This window comes from Pangasianodon hypophthalmus, chromosome 2 (genome assembly GCF_027358585.1).
Source record: "Pangasianodon hypophthalmus isolate fPanHyp1 chromosome 2, fPanHyp1.pri, whole genome shotgun sequence".
Lineage (NCBI taxonomy): Eukaryota > Metazoa > Chordata > Actinopteri > Siluriformes > Pangasiidae > Pangasianodon > Pangasianodon hypophthalmus.
The window spans coordinates 17,515,575-17,531,685 of NC_069711.1; the positions used below are offsets into that span (position 1 = coordinate 17,515,575).

At 40.3% G+C, this 16,111-nt stretch overlaps 1 protein-coding gene across 2 annotated transcripts in view; it reads right to left on the bottom strand.

The window, feature by feature from the left end:
- Positions 1-16,111, bottom strand: part of btbd8 (BTB domain containing 8) — a 30,943-nt gene that overhangs the window by 9,319 nt on the left and 5,513 nt on the right. For both annotated transcript variants that reach the window (XM_026917601.3, XM_026917595.3), the window contains exons 4-14: positions 14,550-14,680; positions 14,026-14,143; positions 10,576-10,665; positions 8,418-8,498; positions 8,186-8,282; positions 5,965-6,053; positions 4,531-4,633; positions 3,844-4,026; positions 3,313-3,489; positions 2,033-2,162; positions 577-638 (exon numbers count right to left, since the gene is read on the bottom strand). In XM_026917601.3, coding sequence (XP_026773402.3) covers positions 577-638; positions 2,033-2,162; positions 3,313-3,489; positions 3,844-4,026; positions 4,531-4,633; positions 5,965-6,053; positions 8,186-8,282; positions 8,418-8,498; positions 10,576-10,665; positions 14,026-14,143; positions 14,550-14,680 — 1,261 coding nt within the window. The remainder of the gene's footprint in view (positions 1-576; positions 639-2,032; positions 2,163-3,312; positions 3,490-3,843; positions 4,027-4,530; positions 4,634-5,964; positions 6,054-8,185; positions 8,283-8,417; positions 8,499-10,575; positions 10,666-14,025; positions 14,144-14,549; positions 14,681-16,111) is intronic.

Genomic DNA, 16,111 nt, shown 5'->3' on the forward strand with positions numbered 1-16,111 from the left:
AGGCAAAGCTAGTTTTCCTACAGAACACCTGACTAAGCTTAAAACCACTGCTGAGAGCTCATTAAAACACACCCAGGCTCAATGAATCTCATGGACTCCGAATTAAACTATGTATGTATGAGTGAGTGAGTGTGTGTGTGTGTGTGTGTGTGTGTGTGTGTGTGTGTGTGGGCGGGTTTATAGCAGATTCCCTAAAGAGAGCTCATGCGATAGTAATTCTGCACACAGACACTGTAGTAGTAACAATGAAGCAGCTTATTACTGGTGAATTCATATCAGTCATTTACTGAGAGCTTGCAAGCAGATGAACGAGGCGTGGCCTCTTTACCTGCAGGTCTCAACAGGGCAGATGTGGCCTCTTTACATGCAAGTCTCAAAGGAAACATGGCCTCTTTACCTGTAGGTCTCATTAAAAGAGGCGTGGCCTTACACTCCTCACTTTTTTCCCTACATCAAACTCTTTGCACAATACTGAATCTCATCGTTTCACATTTCAAACAGCTTTAAATTCTATATTAATACTGTACTCCTAATGTATGTTAAACATACATGGCTGATAGTAATATGGAAAATTACCTGAGAGCTGGTAAGGACAGGCTTTTTACTCAGTCTTCTGCAGTCACCAGTATCAAGAGTAGCTTTATTTGGTGATGGAAGGGAACAGAGAACACAAAACAAACATTCATAGTATAAATGCACAGTTTTTAATCAGTCAGTTTGACCCTATCTATATTAATATTTTTTTATATACTGAACATACTTCACAATCCTCAAAACACACAAATGCATGCAAACATACACTCATACTTCTGTACATTTTACTATATTTGAGAGAAAATGTGAAAATCAAATTGCATCGTCTCTCAAACACAAACCTCACAACTGACTTCTCTGACACACAAGCTGAATAGATTCTTATAGACCAAAGCCAAAATGAGCATAATACTCCTAACTGCATTTTTCCTCATATGTCTGAATGCATTTCCCTAATTGGTGTTTAAAAAAGATGCAGTCCCCATGAAGAGACGAATACAATACCCACACACACACACACACACACACACACACACACACCAAACACTATTACATTCCATTACTAATCCAATCCGGCAAGCAGATGCACCAATGCTCTTGAGCAACAGTTACATGATAATGAGATGGATTTTTCCGAATTGTGATTTGGATCCCGTCCTTTAAAGATCAAAGACATGGTGAAGATGTATGCATCAAAATACAGAGAATCTAGACTACAGTAAGCTATACAGTGCACAGGTACTCCATTATACTAAGGCATTTTGCATGACAATACTGTTTTGCTAACCAACTGTCACTAATGTGGTTCTGCCACGTGTTTAAAAAAAAACAAAAAAAAAAAACCTTATGAACATCTACAACTATTTATTTTAATATTTAAGGTTTAAAGTGTGAGTAACATCGCAATACTATTAGATCATATTGTGACATTTGTGATAGAGGTATATTATGTTGCCCAGCCCTTCTGATAAAACCATAATTCACACCATAAATGCTTTTAAATGCAACCCATGTGGGGGGACACAAAGGGCATAATTTATTTCTGGAGGTCTGAAATCATCAACAGAGCCAGTCTGAACCTCCTACACCGACCCTTTAAATCCGCTGAGCCCAGCGCATTCTAGCCTTAATGTTACACTCCATCAAGCTGCTACAGAGCCACATTAGCATGAGAATGAAAGCGTTTCATACACACACACACACACACACACACAATGACACTACCACTGAACACAGAAGCTGGGTAGAAAAGATACGTGCTACCCATGATTGATACAAAGACAGAGCTTCGTTACTCCACTATATAGGCTAGAACACACACACACACACACACACACACACACACACACACACACACACACACACACTGCAGTCAGAGCTCAATCAAAGAAGCAACTGCTAGGTCTTACTCTTCTCTTAATCTTCAGTAAACACAGTCCTCCCATTTTGTGTGTGTGGGTGTGTGTATTCCTGTCTTTCTTTTCTCTTTCCTTCTTACCTGCAAGAATCCATTCCCGGTGTCTGGGATGCAGTGTTTCCCATCCTTTCGTGTGTCTCACTGCAAAGAATGACTGAAGCAGAAAGGTCCAGAGCCGTGCACGCAGCAAACACACCTCGCGTCTGAAGGGCTGGAGCACAACCAGTGAGTGAGTGAAAGCGAGAGGGAGTGTGAGAGAAGGGGGGGGGTGGTGGTGGCTGGGGACGACAACAGCAGGGAAAACGGAGCCAATGTGCAGCTGCTTGCAGAGCCGGGTCGCCTTGGCAACCCTCCCCACACCCTCCCAGAATTCCCCTTGAGCCGCAGCAAAGATGTCAGCAGCCGTGGTTGCCTGTGGCTCTACCTTCATTGACTCCAAATTTTTTGGAAAGCTTCTCCAATTCCCTCACTCTTTTATTCATGATTTCTCTTTTCCAGTCTTTTTTTGGACTGAGGGCCGGAGTGCTACTGACCAAACATCATCTCCCCAAACATACAATTTTAGTGGAGTGAGAGAACAGAGAAACACAGAGAAAAGTATCAGAATAATATTTGAGCTGAATGACATTCATTTCTTTCATTTGGTCAAAAGTTTCATATAAAATTCCACATTCAATATGGAGTGCAGTTCAATATTCTGAATGTACATCAAAGGCACAGTGTTCTAATGATGAAGGGATTTTGGCCAAAATGTCCTGTTTCTTTGCAAATTTTAATACCTCTGCATTTATTACTGAAGTAGATGCCTTCTTCCTCATCTTCCTACAGAAATACTAACAGAATGGGGCGTGGCTGTTTCATCCGCTCTGTTCTATTTGTGGTGTCACTTTATCGTAATGCGTCCTCAGCCAGGGACATTAATGCAGAGCTTAAATCTCAGGATCAAATGAGGCTCTTATTCTCCTGGCACATGCCCTCACAGACAACCCAATCCAACACACGCACACACACATGTATGCGCACATGCATGCGCACACGCACACAACCAGCTATCACTGGCAGCCCAAGATCCACATACTTAGAGTTACAGAAAGTAGTGTCCCTTTTACAGATTCCTAAACATGCCGCTATATTGAGTGGAAAGACATGAATTAATTATGTACTTCAACAACACCTAATTAATATTCGTTCAGTGAAACACAAATCCTAGCACATGCTTAGTAATAGTGGAAATGTGTAAAGTGTTGGTCTGTAAAGCAGACAGAACAAAGTGGCTTAAGAGGGATTTGAATGAGATTAGCTTTGATCAGAGCGGAATGTTATTTTCAAGCTTCCTATCGATTGGCCGTTTCATTGTTTACCTCCATGTTCTCTTGCCCCTGATAGGCTGATTCTGCCGTCAGTATGTCTGCGTCTGACTGTCCGCTCAGTTGGTCCACTGCGCTGAAGAGTTCACAGCAGTTCTCCACGGTCACGCCTTCCCGCACAGCTACACACACCTTCCTCAGCAGTGTGGGGTCACGTGTAAACTCTTCACTCTGAGACAGCCAGTTTACGTCAGTTACAAACACATCTATATACATTGTGAATGTGTTTCTATAAGATCAGATATCCATAGAGGATGAGTTTGTGTCTGTGAATTTTCATAGTAGTAGGCTTATAATTTCATGGCTTCAAGACCAGTTCAGGGAAGAGCTAAAACATGGCCAGATCAGCTCACAGAAGGAAACAGTGGTGTGTGAGACTTGGGGTAGGTTTATGTATGTGTGTGTCCCTACCCTGTGGAGGCTGTGGAAGATGGTGATGTACGTTTGTGTGCTCCTACCTTACAGTCTGTGGAAAGCAGGGGTGTGTATGAGTCTTTGTGGGTGTGAGGATGTGTGTGTTCCTACCCTGCGGAGGCTGTGGAAGGCAGTGGTGTGTATTACTCGGGGCAGATGTGTGACGATGGTGTGTAAACAATGCTCCTGGAGCTCAGTGGCCAAACACATAACCTGCTTCGCCCACTTCACCTCAGGCAAAGAGCCAATCAGCTGCTCAGTACCACACAGCACCGACACCGAGGTCTGCACTGTCTGCAACACACACATCTTTTTGCATCAAAAAAAGAAACATGGATTTCCCCATTTCACACACACACACTCACTCACACACACACACACACACACACACACACACACACACACAAAGTCTCTCCTCCTCCATAATGGAAACAGTGCACACACTCATTCATATTTCAGTTAATAAATCAGCAGTGTAATGGATAGCATGTTACAGAGGCTCCATGTTTAGCAGTGACCATTTCCTGATGTAATTTAATTTCCTCCAGCAGTGTTTACGTGTGTGTGTGTGTAAAAACAGGAAAGCAGCCAGATTGTGACTGTAGAGGTCATGGAAAGGCTGTTTGTAGCTGCAGAGACTAACTCAATTAAAGGCCCTAATTACTCCACAGTCATTCATTTAAGCAGCTGTGGATCAGGACACAGCCAGGGCTGTTGAATCTCTTCCTGCCCTGTGGGCGGACAGATGAACAATGGCGATGGAGATCCTGTGGTTCTGTGTGTGTGTGTGTGTCTCACCATGTTTTTAGTGACCGTGTTAAGGCAGTCCCTCTGTAGCTCAGGAGGAAGGATGGAGAAGCTCCTCTCTGACCAGCACTTCACAAAATGTTCAGCTACCCATCTGAGGAAAGAAATAACAAAAAACAGCATGGTAAAATAATTTCTAAAAAAGTTATGTAGATCTGAGAACAGCTAAAACTAAAAGAGAGAGGAGAGTTAAGGCTAACTAGTACATCTCTGCCCATGAGCCATGAGCTAAAAACTACCCAGAGTAGGACCACTAACCAGAAGAGCTCATAGCACAGATAAAAGCAAACCAGAAAAGCCATCAAGACAGCAACAAGCAGGTCTGAGAACAGCTTGTTTATTCCAAACAGTTCTGAAACTAGCGACAAGCTAACTAGAACAGCTGAGAAAACCACTGGGTGCTAAGTGGAACAGCCTGACAACAGCTGCAAGCTAAAGGTTTCCAGCTCGGAGTATGCTGTGCTGCCAGATTTCACCAGCTTTTTACGTCACAGACTTGAATGTGAGAAAGGCGCTATAGAAACAAAACGTCCTTTTATTTTTATTATTAAAGCTAAATAGCTCTGAGGCCTATTAATACCAGTGACAGCAAGTCTGTGCTGTGAAAAGTGTTCACAAAGCTGCGGCTCTTTAAGGCTGACTCATCTCCTACTCCTACTTACAGCACAGGCAGCATGAAAACATCAGGCCACACTCACACACATGCCTTTTCCTCACATCTAAAACTTCGGGAAAATTCAGACCTATTTTCTCATGCAGCTATGAGCTGGTTTTCTGCATTAGAGAAAAGAACAGAACTACAGAGCCACATAATTTAACAGCAGCATGATGAAAATGTGCTACATTAGTGCTCCAAATCTGATTAGAAAAAAAATTTTTTAAAAATCGATACCAATCAGGTACTGGTAGAAATGGCAATATTATATGAACTTTAAGTTATACCACTTCCACATTACTATATAAGATTTTAACATGGTCAGTGTTGATACAAGTCTATAGGATTCTAGCAAGGTCAGGAAGAATCTGTTTGCTGCATTTAAATTGATTTGCATGAAAACATTCAGGACATACAGTTGGGATAACTTGCAAGATCGACCTACTTTTGGTTTGCTGCAGGATCTCAAAACAGAGTGTGTGCTACACTGTATATTTACTAAACTGCAGTATCTAACATCTAATGCACAAGTCTGCTCTCACTGCCTGAAGACACCCTTCAATTAATTATCCTCTTCAGATAAAATATGGAAAATTCCACGGTTGCATGACATGCATGCTAAAGTGCATTGTGATGTTGCAGTGAGCCTTTCAACCAAACCTTTACCATGTTACTGTATATCGACTAATCTCAGAGGCTCTAGAAGCAATATAAGCTCAGTATGTTCATGGCTGTATATATATTTTTTGCTGTTCTTTACACATATTTACCTGACACATGAGCTGTAGAGATTGTGGAGACCAATGGAATGGCTGATGGCAAGGCACTCAAGTATGCTCTTCTGCACTCCTTCAACAGGCTGCAATAATAAGAGGAATAAGAATAATTAAGTATTATTTGTAAAATCCTTTTTTATTTAATTTCATTTCATTTTTAAACCCCACTCACTAACTTAGTCTTCTCTATCACATGACAACTACCAATCTGGATGAAGCCCTTTGAGGCATTGTGCCAAGCGAAATGTAACGCTTTCTATGGTTACTAAATTAATCTCATGATTGGAGATGGAGAAGAGAAGACGGAGGACACAAATGCAATACAGGAAGGTTGGAAAAAGAGCAAAAACACTCAGACAACAGGCACTCGCTTAAAAAAAATAGCATACTTTGGCACCTCAGCTTTAAGAAACCATAAATATATCAAAATAACACAAAGGTTTTTTTTTATTGCCTTTATAATCTTTACTAAGCTTTCTTCCTGCAAAGATCAGGTCAGGTAAGGAGCCAGTTCAACAAACAAGGTGGTAGAAAGAGTTAGTCTGCTTAAAAATGTATAAACTCCTGTTAGCCAAGTGTGACTTTCAGCAAGTTGCTGGATTGTTATGTGCTGCAGCAAAACAAACAAGCAAATCTGTTTGTAATCAGAGGGAATTAATTAGATGCAATTTTCTAACCAGCCTTTATATAGGCATACTTTATATAGGCTGCCACACATCATTTATCTTGCACAAACCGACTCCTGCCGTGTCAACAGCGGCCTAGTGTTCCAAGTCTTCTAGTTATTGTGAGCTACAACAAAATGTTAGGTTTTTAAACACTATGCACATGATTTGTTAGCATTTTAAAACCCCTTTTGTTTCAACTGAGAAACCTCATCATTATAACAAGAATACCACATAAGAAGAATAAAACTTTTCAGAGGTAGCTTGGTTCAGCATAATCTGCCAAAGGCACAGAATGCAATTTTTCATTACTTATGAATTATAATAATTTTGTTTGATCATGTGTTATATATATAGTTAATGACATGAATTTATTTTGTGATTAAGCTGGCATCTGCTAAGTACTTGAGGCAAACATCAAATGAAGTGTGCAATAACAGCTGTAGAAACACCGTGAGATGATGCATAAAAGAAACAGGCACTTCAATTGATCAAATACACGACACAGAGCTGAAGGACCCCCGGAGAAAGGAAAACTGATTGCTCCATTTGATTTTTTTTTTATTTTTCTGCCATTTTTTGACTCTGAGAAACTAGCAATCATAGTAAAGTCAAGCCCTATTTGCCAAAAACTAACATACAAAATTATAATCAACCAATACCAGTTATGGGAATTTAGCTATTAAGTTCAGAATTCAGACAATGCAAATGTAAATGCAAAGACAACATCAGATAACATTATCAAGATATGGATATCCAGATAGACATCACATCTATAAATAAGGCATGGTAAATGGGGCTGACTTGTACCAACAATTTTGTTGTCTGGAAATTGAACGAGCTATCTTCAGCACAGAGCATATGATGCATTCAGTCCAGGCTTTAAACTGGAGCCTGCATACATAACTGTGTCAACAAGCGGAACAGATGGAGCTGCGGCTGGAGTTCTGCAGTGCTTCTTAAACATGCAGAGAGACAGCACACTGCAGTTAGACAGTACACAAGCTACCAAAATGCCAGCAGAAGAAGACATGTCCGGAATCTCACCAGAATCAGGCACCAGAAGCACTAAATCAAACGTTATCATAAACTTAGATACAGAATTTTTAGCTGTGGGGCAGCAAGTCCTGGAGAAGCTGAGCAGACTTTGCAGCCTATAAAGTTATTATTTTGCTTGGTTTTGGTACAATTTGTTCTCAAAAGCCATAACAATGTTTCTTTAGATGTGGCATTCAAAACAGCAGACTTTTGATCCAACCTAGCCGTTGTGCACTGAGCTGATGTGAATTTGCACTGACGCTGTTCTTTTCCATGTTTTTTTTTTTATTCATATTCTTATCATTGCAGTGTACATTTCTTTGGAAGGGCTTTGGAGAAAGGATTTGGAAAGAAGGCAGAGGATTGACGGGATAAAAGTGGACTCCTGCAGCGGGTGCTTATATTTGGACTTATATCCTTCAAGCCATTATTACTAGATTGTGTCAGGTGTGTTCTGGAGGACATTCTGAGCATTTGTTGGAATAAACTAACCCAGAAAAGTCAGGTATTACCTTAGGGAAAAATCTGCAATAGTCTCTGGTCAGAACCATTTCGGCCACGTCCTTCAGTCCCTCCAGACCCAACATGTCCGCTGCCAAGACAACCTGACTGAGGGACACATAGGACAACTCACAACAACACACAGCAGACTACTGCACTGAGTCAGCATCATGATAGTCATTTAATGTGCCATCACTGGAGGTAGCACTGAAGTAGATGCCACTACAGTAAAGGGGAGGCTACCTCACATTGCTCCCTGGTGGAAGATCCAGTATGGCTCCATACATAAAGTGTAGAAGAACCTCCATCTCATCAGGGCCCAGACTAAAACACACACATACAAAAGAATAGTGAATATATAGTTATTCCTGTATGTTTTACTAAGACACAAGTACAACATGAAATACTGGGAGAGGTTTTCTAGACCAAGCTTAACTCTAGCCATGGACTAATTTAAAGTGCATTAGGCAAGATATGCGAAAAACTGATCTCTAACAGTTAAACGGGTGGAGTTGAATAAGACTTGAATGATTTTTTTTTTTTAGAATTACCATTATCAAGGACCATCATTACATCACTTTCAAGTGCATTCAGACACTCAACAACTCTAAACATGCAACTTCTCCTCATAATGATTTATGAGGATGTGAAGAGGTGTTGGGGGCGTGTCTATAAAATGACTGACAAGAGGCCAATCCAAATACAATCAAATATTCCAAACCAGAAGGCAGGTTTTTTTAGACAGATTGATCAATTAAACAGGTGACCATATGGTGAAGAATGTATGGCAGAGAATTGCTGAATAACACAGCTTGCTAAGTGGTAGCTCCATTTTCAACTGCAGGCCTATAGCCATGCACTCTTAGAAAAAAAAAATGGTCCTTTTCAGTTTAAAAATGGCTTGTTTTGTGTGTCAAATTGTCCTGCCTCCACAAGGTCAGTTGGTTTAATATATTATCTTTTGCATCTGTAGTGTACAAAACATAATTATTAACTTAATTAAAACAATTAATTATTTCAATTGGTCCTGCTCTCCAAGTGGAAAAGAGGCCTTGAGCAGGCCAGCACTAGACAACTGCAAATACCTGTTAGTTCATACATACAGAATAGGTCAGTTAGTGTTCCCTTAGTGCCCAACAATGTTTCATGAGCAGTAATTTGAAAACATGCAGGGACTGCTTTGACGTTTGTCACAGGACGTGTGTGTTATAGCTATAGATACAGCTATATTTGAGATATTTACTGGGTAGTAAAAGAGAAAAAGACTTTTTGTATTGAATTGACCTGTAGTGTGTAAACTAAGAAATTGCTTTTGTCAGCCTGTGTCTATGTGCTTGTCTGATGTTGGAAACCACGTGCACACACACATACAGAAATGTGCTGCCTGATTTACAAACACATACTATTGCATGAATAATTAATGCACTGTAGGCGGGCTGCACAGACAGTCTCGCATGCCAAGCTTAGTTAAGCAGCACTGACTGGAACTCACTTATGTTAAAAGAATCTTAAAGGGGGAGGGAGAAGGCAAAGGTAGTGCTGTAAAGCTCTTTTGTCAAGTCCTAATTGTGGCATTAATCCTAGAGACTCATTGACACGATGTTTAATTTTTCATGACACCATATTAGAGCTCAGCCTATCACCCGATACTGACTTGATACTGATTTTTTTCCAATAATATCTGCAAAAGCTGTTTAAAAGGCGATGCTGTGAGGAAGACCCTTTTGCTAGTCTCTTTCAGTTAATGACGAGCTTAAGATGGAAATAATGATCGTTACTGAGTTGGTTAAGTTGCATTTAAGTATAAACTGCCAGTCAACATCATCGCATTTATTAAAAAATTTGAGTGGATCAGATTGACAAAATGCAATCCAAAAACAAATCCGAAAAAGGTTTTTATCGATACTCCATATTGCATAGATAAATAAAATAAATAAAAAAACATTCCAAAGAGGCTCTAATTCCCTGAATGACCTGGTTTATGTTTTCGTTTTTATATTTTCCTAATCCTGTGTCTGCATTAGCAAACTTCATAGTGAAAAGCATCCAGTCATTTTGTACGCAAGTCTGTGACACTGAGCCATGATTTCTGTGACAGTAAGGGCCATACTGACATGAAATAAGATTTTCTAAATTCAAAACAAATTAGTTATGACACTGTACAGTGACAAATCCAAAACAAAGTTTCCAGTAAATTCCACAACCAATCCTACGTCTCTTATCTGATCATTTCTTACAACAGCTGGACATGCCCCACCCACAGTAGGTAAAATGGGAGTAACATCAGGAACTAGTTTCTTGCTAGTATGAATACAGTGCCAGTCTAAAATGATATCCTCATAGATTTATTCAGGAAACAAAAGATGCACCAAATTGTGGATTGTGTTTTGCATTGACTTACCCCTGTAGTGTGATGCACTGGCGTGAGCTTTCCATCCAGCTGCCACACAACATTGCTCGAAAGTACTGAGATCGAGCGCAAAGAATTGCCCTGAAGGATACACACACACACACACACACACACACACACACACACACACACACACACGTCACGTTCATCCATCACACTCAACTTCACATCACATCACTGTGGCTGATGTTCAGCCGTTGGAGAAACAGCATGCATATACAGTGTATAAAAACATGCAGTGTTAAAAAACTAATAATAATGTAGTTTGTGGGAATTTTGCAGAACAACTTCCTAAAAATATAATAGATATGACTTATCCCAGGTATTTAGCTAGTTTTAGTTTTAGGGACAGAAATGACACAGAAACTCACTTGCATGAAGTTGAGTTTGGTGAACTTTTGCCATCAGCTAGTGAGCAAGATTTGGTCATGCTACAACCATCATGCATTGAGTGGATACAGAAATGTTCTCCATTAAAATGAATAAGATCCAGTACAAGTGGACGATTATAAGGCATTTAATGCTGTAGGCAGATACAGTGATGTACTGAGAACCACCAGGTTGAGTCGGCCAGTTTTTATACAGTGAATTTATCATATCTCTTCAATCCTATTCCCTACTGTTCAGAAGTAAGTAAAAGTCATCACTAATTTTTTCCTGCTCTCTGAATCACCTATCAATCTGCAGAAACCTATCTGAGATGGTGAAGGTGAGCAGGTGCTTCCTCTGAGAGCTCTTTCAACTGCAGCTCGCACAATTGCTCTTTGACTAGCAGCCATGGCTGGATGAAGAATTTCTACTTTCTTCATCTCTTTTCTCTTCACCCATCCTTCTACCTTTTTGATACACACGTCCACAGTCTAAAAATAGACACTTTTTTCTTATTCTGGCTGTTTACTCAGAATAAACTATGCTCATGAAGATGAAAGCCAGAAAAAACCTTCTACTTTTTAAAATTATGGCAGCTCCAGCTGTCAACAGCACCTGGGAGAATTCCTCTAATTAGATTAATACTCTATAGCCTTCAGTATGGCACATCACGGTTATGCAACACAAGTACAAAGGCCAACTACACAGTCACTACAACACGGGTGCAAAGACTGACCAATTAAACTGGAGCACAAGCTTATACACATTTACTATTTTATATAGTACTCTTTAGAACAGCATTTAATGGGCAAAAACTGGGAGGCGATTAAAAGCCCAGTAACACTAGTGTACTGTTATTTAGAAAATGTTATCAAAGGAGTTTCATTTGGCTCTTTCCATCCAGGCCTCTCTGAAGAAGGCGTGGTCTTCTCTTCTCTAAGCTATTACTCACCCAGACAATATTTGGTTTATCACAATGAAACAGCGCTAAATCTTGTAATATTGAATTGTCGTATTGAATAGATATACAGATACACACCTCCCTTTTATACAGAAACATTACCTGCCAATCAAAATATTTAATTAGTCTTCATTTCTTTACTGTTCCTTCAAAGAAAGACATCTTGCTTGACTGGCACAGCTGTGTGTAAGAGTGAGTGGGAGGAGATCCTCCTCCTCCTTCAGTGACGGACAGATAAAAGTAAGCAGAAGATGAAAGATTTGCTCTGTCATTGAGGTGTAGTTACGTGGACTCTTAACTCTGCAGCAGTCACTACAAGCACACCATACTGATCAGGACTGCAGCCACTTTAGCTTACACACAGACACACACCAGCAGCAGCACAGGAAGTGTCCTGTATCTCTAAACTGCTACAGGAGAGAAGACCAAATTTCTAATCTTTCCAAAAAAAAAAGAAGAAGAAAAAAAAAAAAACTCTCTGGAAGACAGATAGTGGTTCACTCAAGGAAACATTGCCATATAGCATTCATTACTCTGTGATTACTTAGGACTGAACATCTATGCCACAGGAAACACTGATCTGGAAGCTTAGTAAGATGAAAAAGCGTGAAATTAAAAACTTAAAAAAAAAAAAAAAAACACATCCCAAATCAAATTTGGTGCAAAACATTTGACAGGGTCATTATGCCTATGGTTTTGGTGAGGTTTTGGGTCCACTGTGTATGCACAACACCACTAGATGGGACAAGCATCCCACAGAGTCCCTGCGTTCAGAATTCTCCAGAAATGTCCTAGTTCACAGAAAAACCCTGACCAACGCATGCAGGGCAGAATTAGGCCAACTCCCATTGATTATAGCCATACAAAAAAGAACAAAAAAGTTTGGCAAGCACCTTAAGAAAATGGAAAAACACTACAGTATGAAACACCCTAAAACCTTCTGGTCCTGAGACACACTATCCACCAACATACATGCAGCCTCAGACCAGCACTGCTAAATCTAACCTGAGTCAACTAAACTACTAAACAGATCAGAAGAGCATATGTGCAACACTGGAAAAGCTACTGTCAAACACAGACCAGATTACCCTGCTATCGGCCCTTAAACATGAAGGAGAGTATGAATTTGCAGAGGACATCTTTACAGTCAGAGATATGCGGTAAAACGGAGACAGATTCTGACCGAGTAAAGGTTCAGTGATCGCAGTCTCGCTGTGGAAAAGGGCTGACAGAACCTGCAACCTGGCTGTCCAGAGAACAGTGACTGTGTGCTCACTGTAAGAGAGGTGAGGTCGAGACAGTGGTGCAATTTTTCCTCCACTGTGAAAAATTTCGACTTTCATTGATATAATTTACAAGAAAAATTTCCTATTTCTGTCAAACAGAAACTGAGCAACTGTGGAGCATTTTAAGAGAGAAACACACTACAGCCTATGATGCAAAATATGGTGCAGAACGTCACAGTCTGTTTGTGATTGACTGATTAACCTTGATCTGTGTTTGGAACTAAATTGAAATGAACTGAATTGAGAGAAGAGAGAAGAAGAGTGGCGAGGCGAGGCTTTTGGTCAAACCCAGTTGTCATAGTAACGACCTGGTCGTAATGACGATAAGCCCTGCTAAATCAACCAGTAAGTCTGCCATTACTCTGCTTTGCCATTGCACTGGTTACGGCAGACAGAATGGCTAATTCAGTTTAAATTACACTCTAAACACTTCTTATTTCTTATCTCATAAGCACAATAATAAGCACAGAAGACAGACTCTCACTGTGCGACGGGCCTTATTACTCCTATTGATTAAATCACAATGCCAGTAAATCGAAACAATTTACATCTATAATGATACATGAACTCTGTTCTCATACAAGTTTAGCGAAGATCAGAGGAGCAAGATAAAAGTGAGGCTAATGCAGTGCAGCAGTGTCCTCACTCTGTGTGTCGACCATTTATAAATATTCAAATTTCAGAGGCCTCTGTCAGCTCAGATTGTCTCCAACTTCCAAGCACAGAACATGTCCTGTGTGCCACCGTTCATTTTTTGGCAGTTTTAGTGCATTATCCAGGTGTTAATTACGCTTCAGCTTGCTAAATGTCCTGGTGTCATGTTACCTGTGAGCTGAAAAGACTCTGTCTCCCACCTGGATGCTGATATCACAGGATTCACCTCGTTCATACAGGGCCAAAAGATCAGCGCCGAGCCCAGACCCTGGCTCTAAACGCACAGAGTCTGACAGACACAGAGGGAGAGACAACGAGATAGAGACATAGAGAAAAGAGAGAACAACAGAGAAGACTTATTGATTTCCACTTGGAAATTGATTTGCTTCATCAGCCAAAAAAAAAAAAAAAAAAAAAAAACCATGCATTCACACAATTTTACCCATTACCTTAAATATATCTTTCTAGTTTTCACTGGAATTGCAAATCTAATGTAGTTAACAAGTAAGGAAATCGTTAAGCCTCGCGTTTAACAACTCGCCTCAAACCGTGTTCAGCTGTTCAGTAATCTCAAACAGACGTGCTTATGTGGTTTCTGACACTATCCATGTTATCTGTAAAACTGGTATATCACAGAGCTACAATCTGTAACTGCTTTTTATTATTATTGTTATTATATTATTTTTCTCCCTCACCTGGATCTGCACTGGCGTGAAACTCTCCATCCTCCTCCACCACGGTGCCGTTTGTGAGCAGTGAGTGGCCATGCAGTCCAGCAGAGGCAGCAGTCCCCTTCCCCATGCACTTATCATCTGTGTAGATTCTCCTACAAGTCCACACACATTAAGCGAATCACCACACAGATGGAGGAGATAACTGCACATATGAGCATAATATAAATATGTGAATTAAAGCTGCTATGTGATTTTCCTCTCTGAAGTCTGTACAAGCTTGTAGTGCAAGATGTGGCTGCTTCATTGTCCTCATTGCTCACTGGAGGAACAGGATTAAATATCCACTCCAAACAGCCCAGAGTCACTATTCCTTCCACAAAGGTCTAAAGAGCTTCCGCTTCAGGCAGTATCTAGGATAACACCTTACTTTCTCTGTACTTAGTTTGCATTAATTGCTTTTGTAGTATTTATTTGTTTTCAATTTATTGTATTATTATTTATGCACATGGGTTTGAAATAGTCCTTTCATTACTGATTGTCTTTTGCACTGTGTATGCACTTAAGTCTGAAATTGTAAAAACTAGCATTTGTCTCTTGTATTTCTGGTAATAAATCCTGGCGGATGTGCTAAGTGCAAATTCCACAAGGATAAAGCTATCATTCACTAGCTTCCTAGCAAATTAGAGAATAAACAAACGCCTAATGTGTCACCTAAATTTAGAAATTCAATACAAAATTCTCCACCAATTCTGACAGAACACCTGACTACAACACCTTGCTCCTGTCCTTTGCTCTACATCCCCATCTTCTTTCTCATCATTCATGTCTATCATAGTGTGAATGTTCCACACATCCCAGGATGTTACTCTGCTAATGCTGTAACACCCATGCTCAGTCTACAATGATGGAGAAGTGGATCAGGATGAGCTTGACAACACCATGCATCAAAAGGTACACATGAAACACATTCTGTGAAACTCAGTGTTAAAGGAATACTTCAGCATTTTTCAGCATACTTTCTCTCTACCTGCTGACCTGCTCGCTAAAGAGTGAGAAAGCACTAGCCTCCATATAACTGCAGGTCGTCAGGACGCAAGTCAGTCACCATGTCAATCACAGTATCGCATTTGTACTGTGTCTTCTTACACTAGCCCATTTGGTATAATCTTTTAGCGCTCCAAATATATGTACTTCTACTTCAAAATAAACTAAGCCAAGCGAGTGTACATGGTGCATCTCTAGGGTGTGTTTATTTCAGGTAGTGTTCAGGGGCAGTGAGCATGATGTTCCAGATACGCCATATTCCAAAAGAAAGAGAGAGAGAGAAAGAGAGAGAGAGAAAGAGCATCTCTCTGCAAAATGTCTCAGTGCAGTGCTTGAGGTTTAGAACTTCGCAAAACTCTCTAGAGAAAGAAAGAAAACAGACGAAATGACAAAGCTGACAACTAACCCAAATAATGGGAATGAAGCATGGTCACTAGCACAATGCACAAAGCTGTTATTGAGGAGGGGTGCTAAACGAATATTCAAGTGAAAAATGTAGCATGCCAACAGTTTATGACTGAAGAGAGAAGAATTCATCT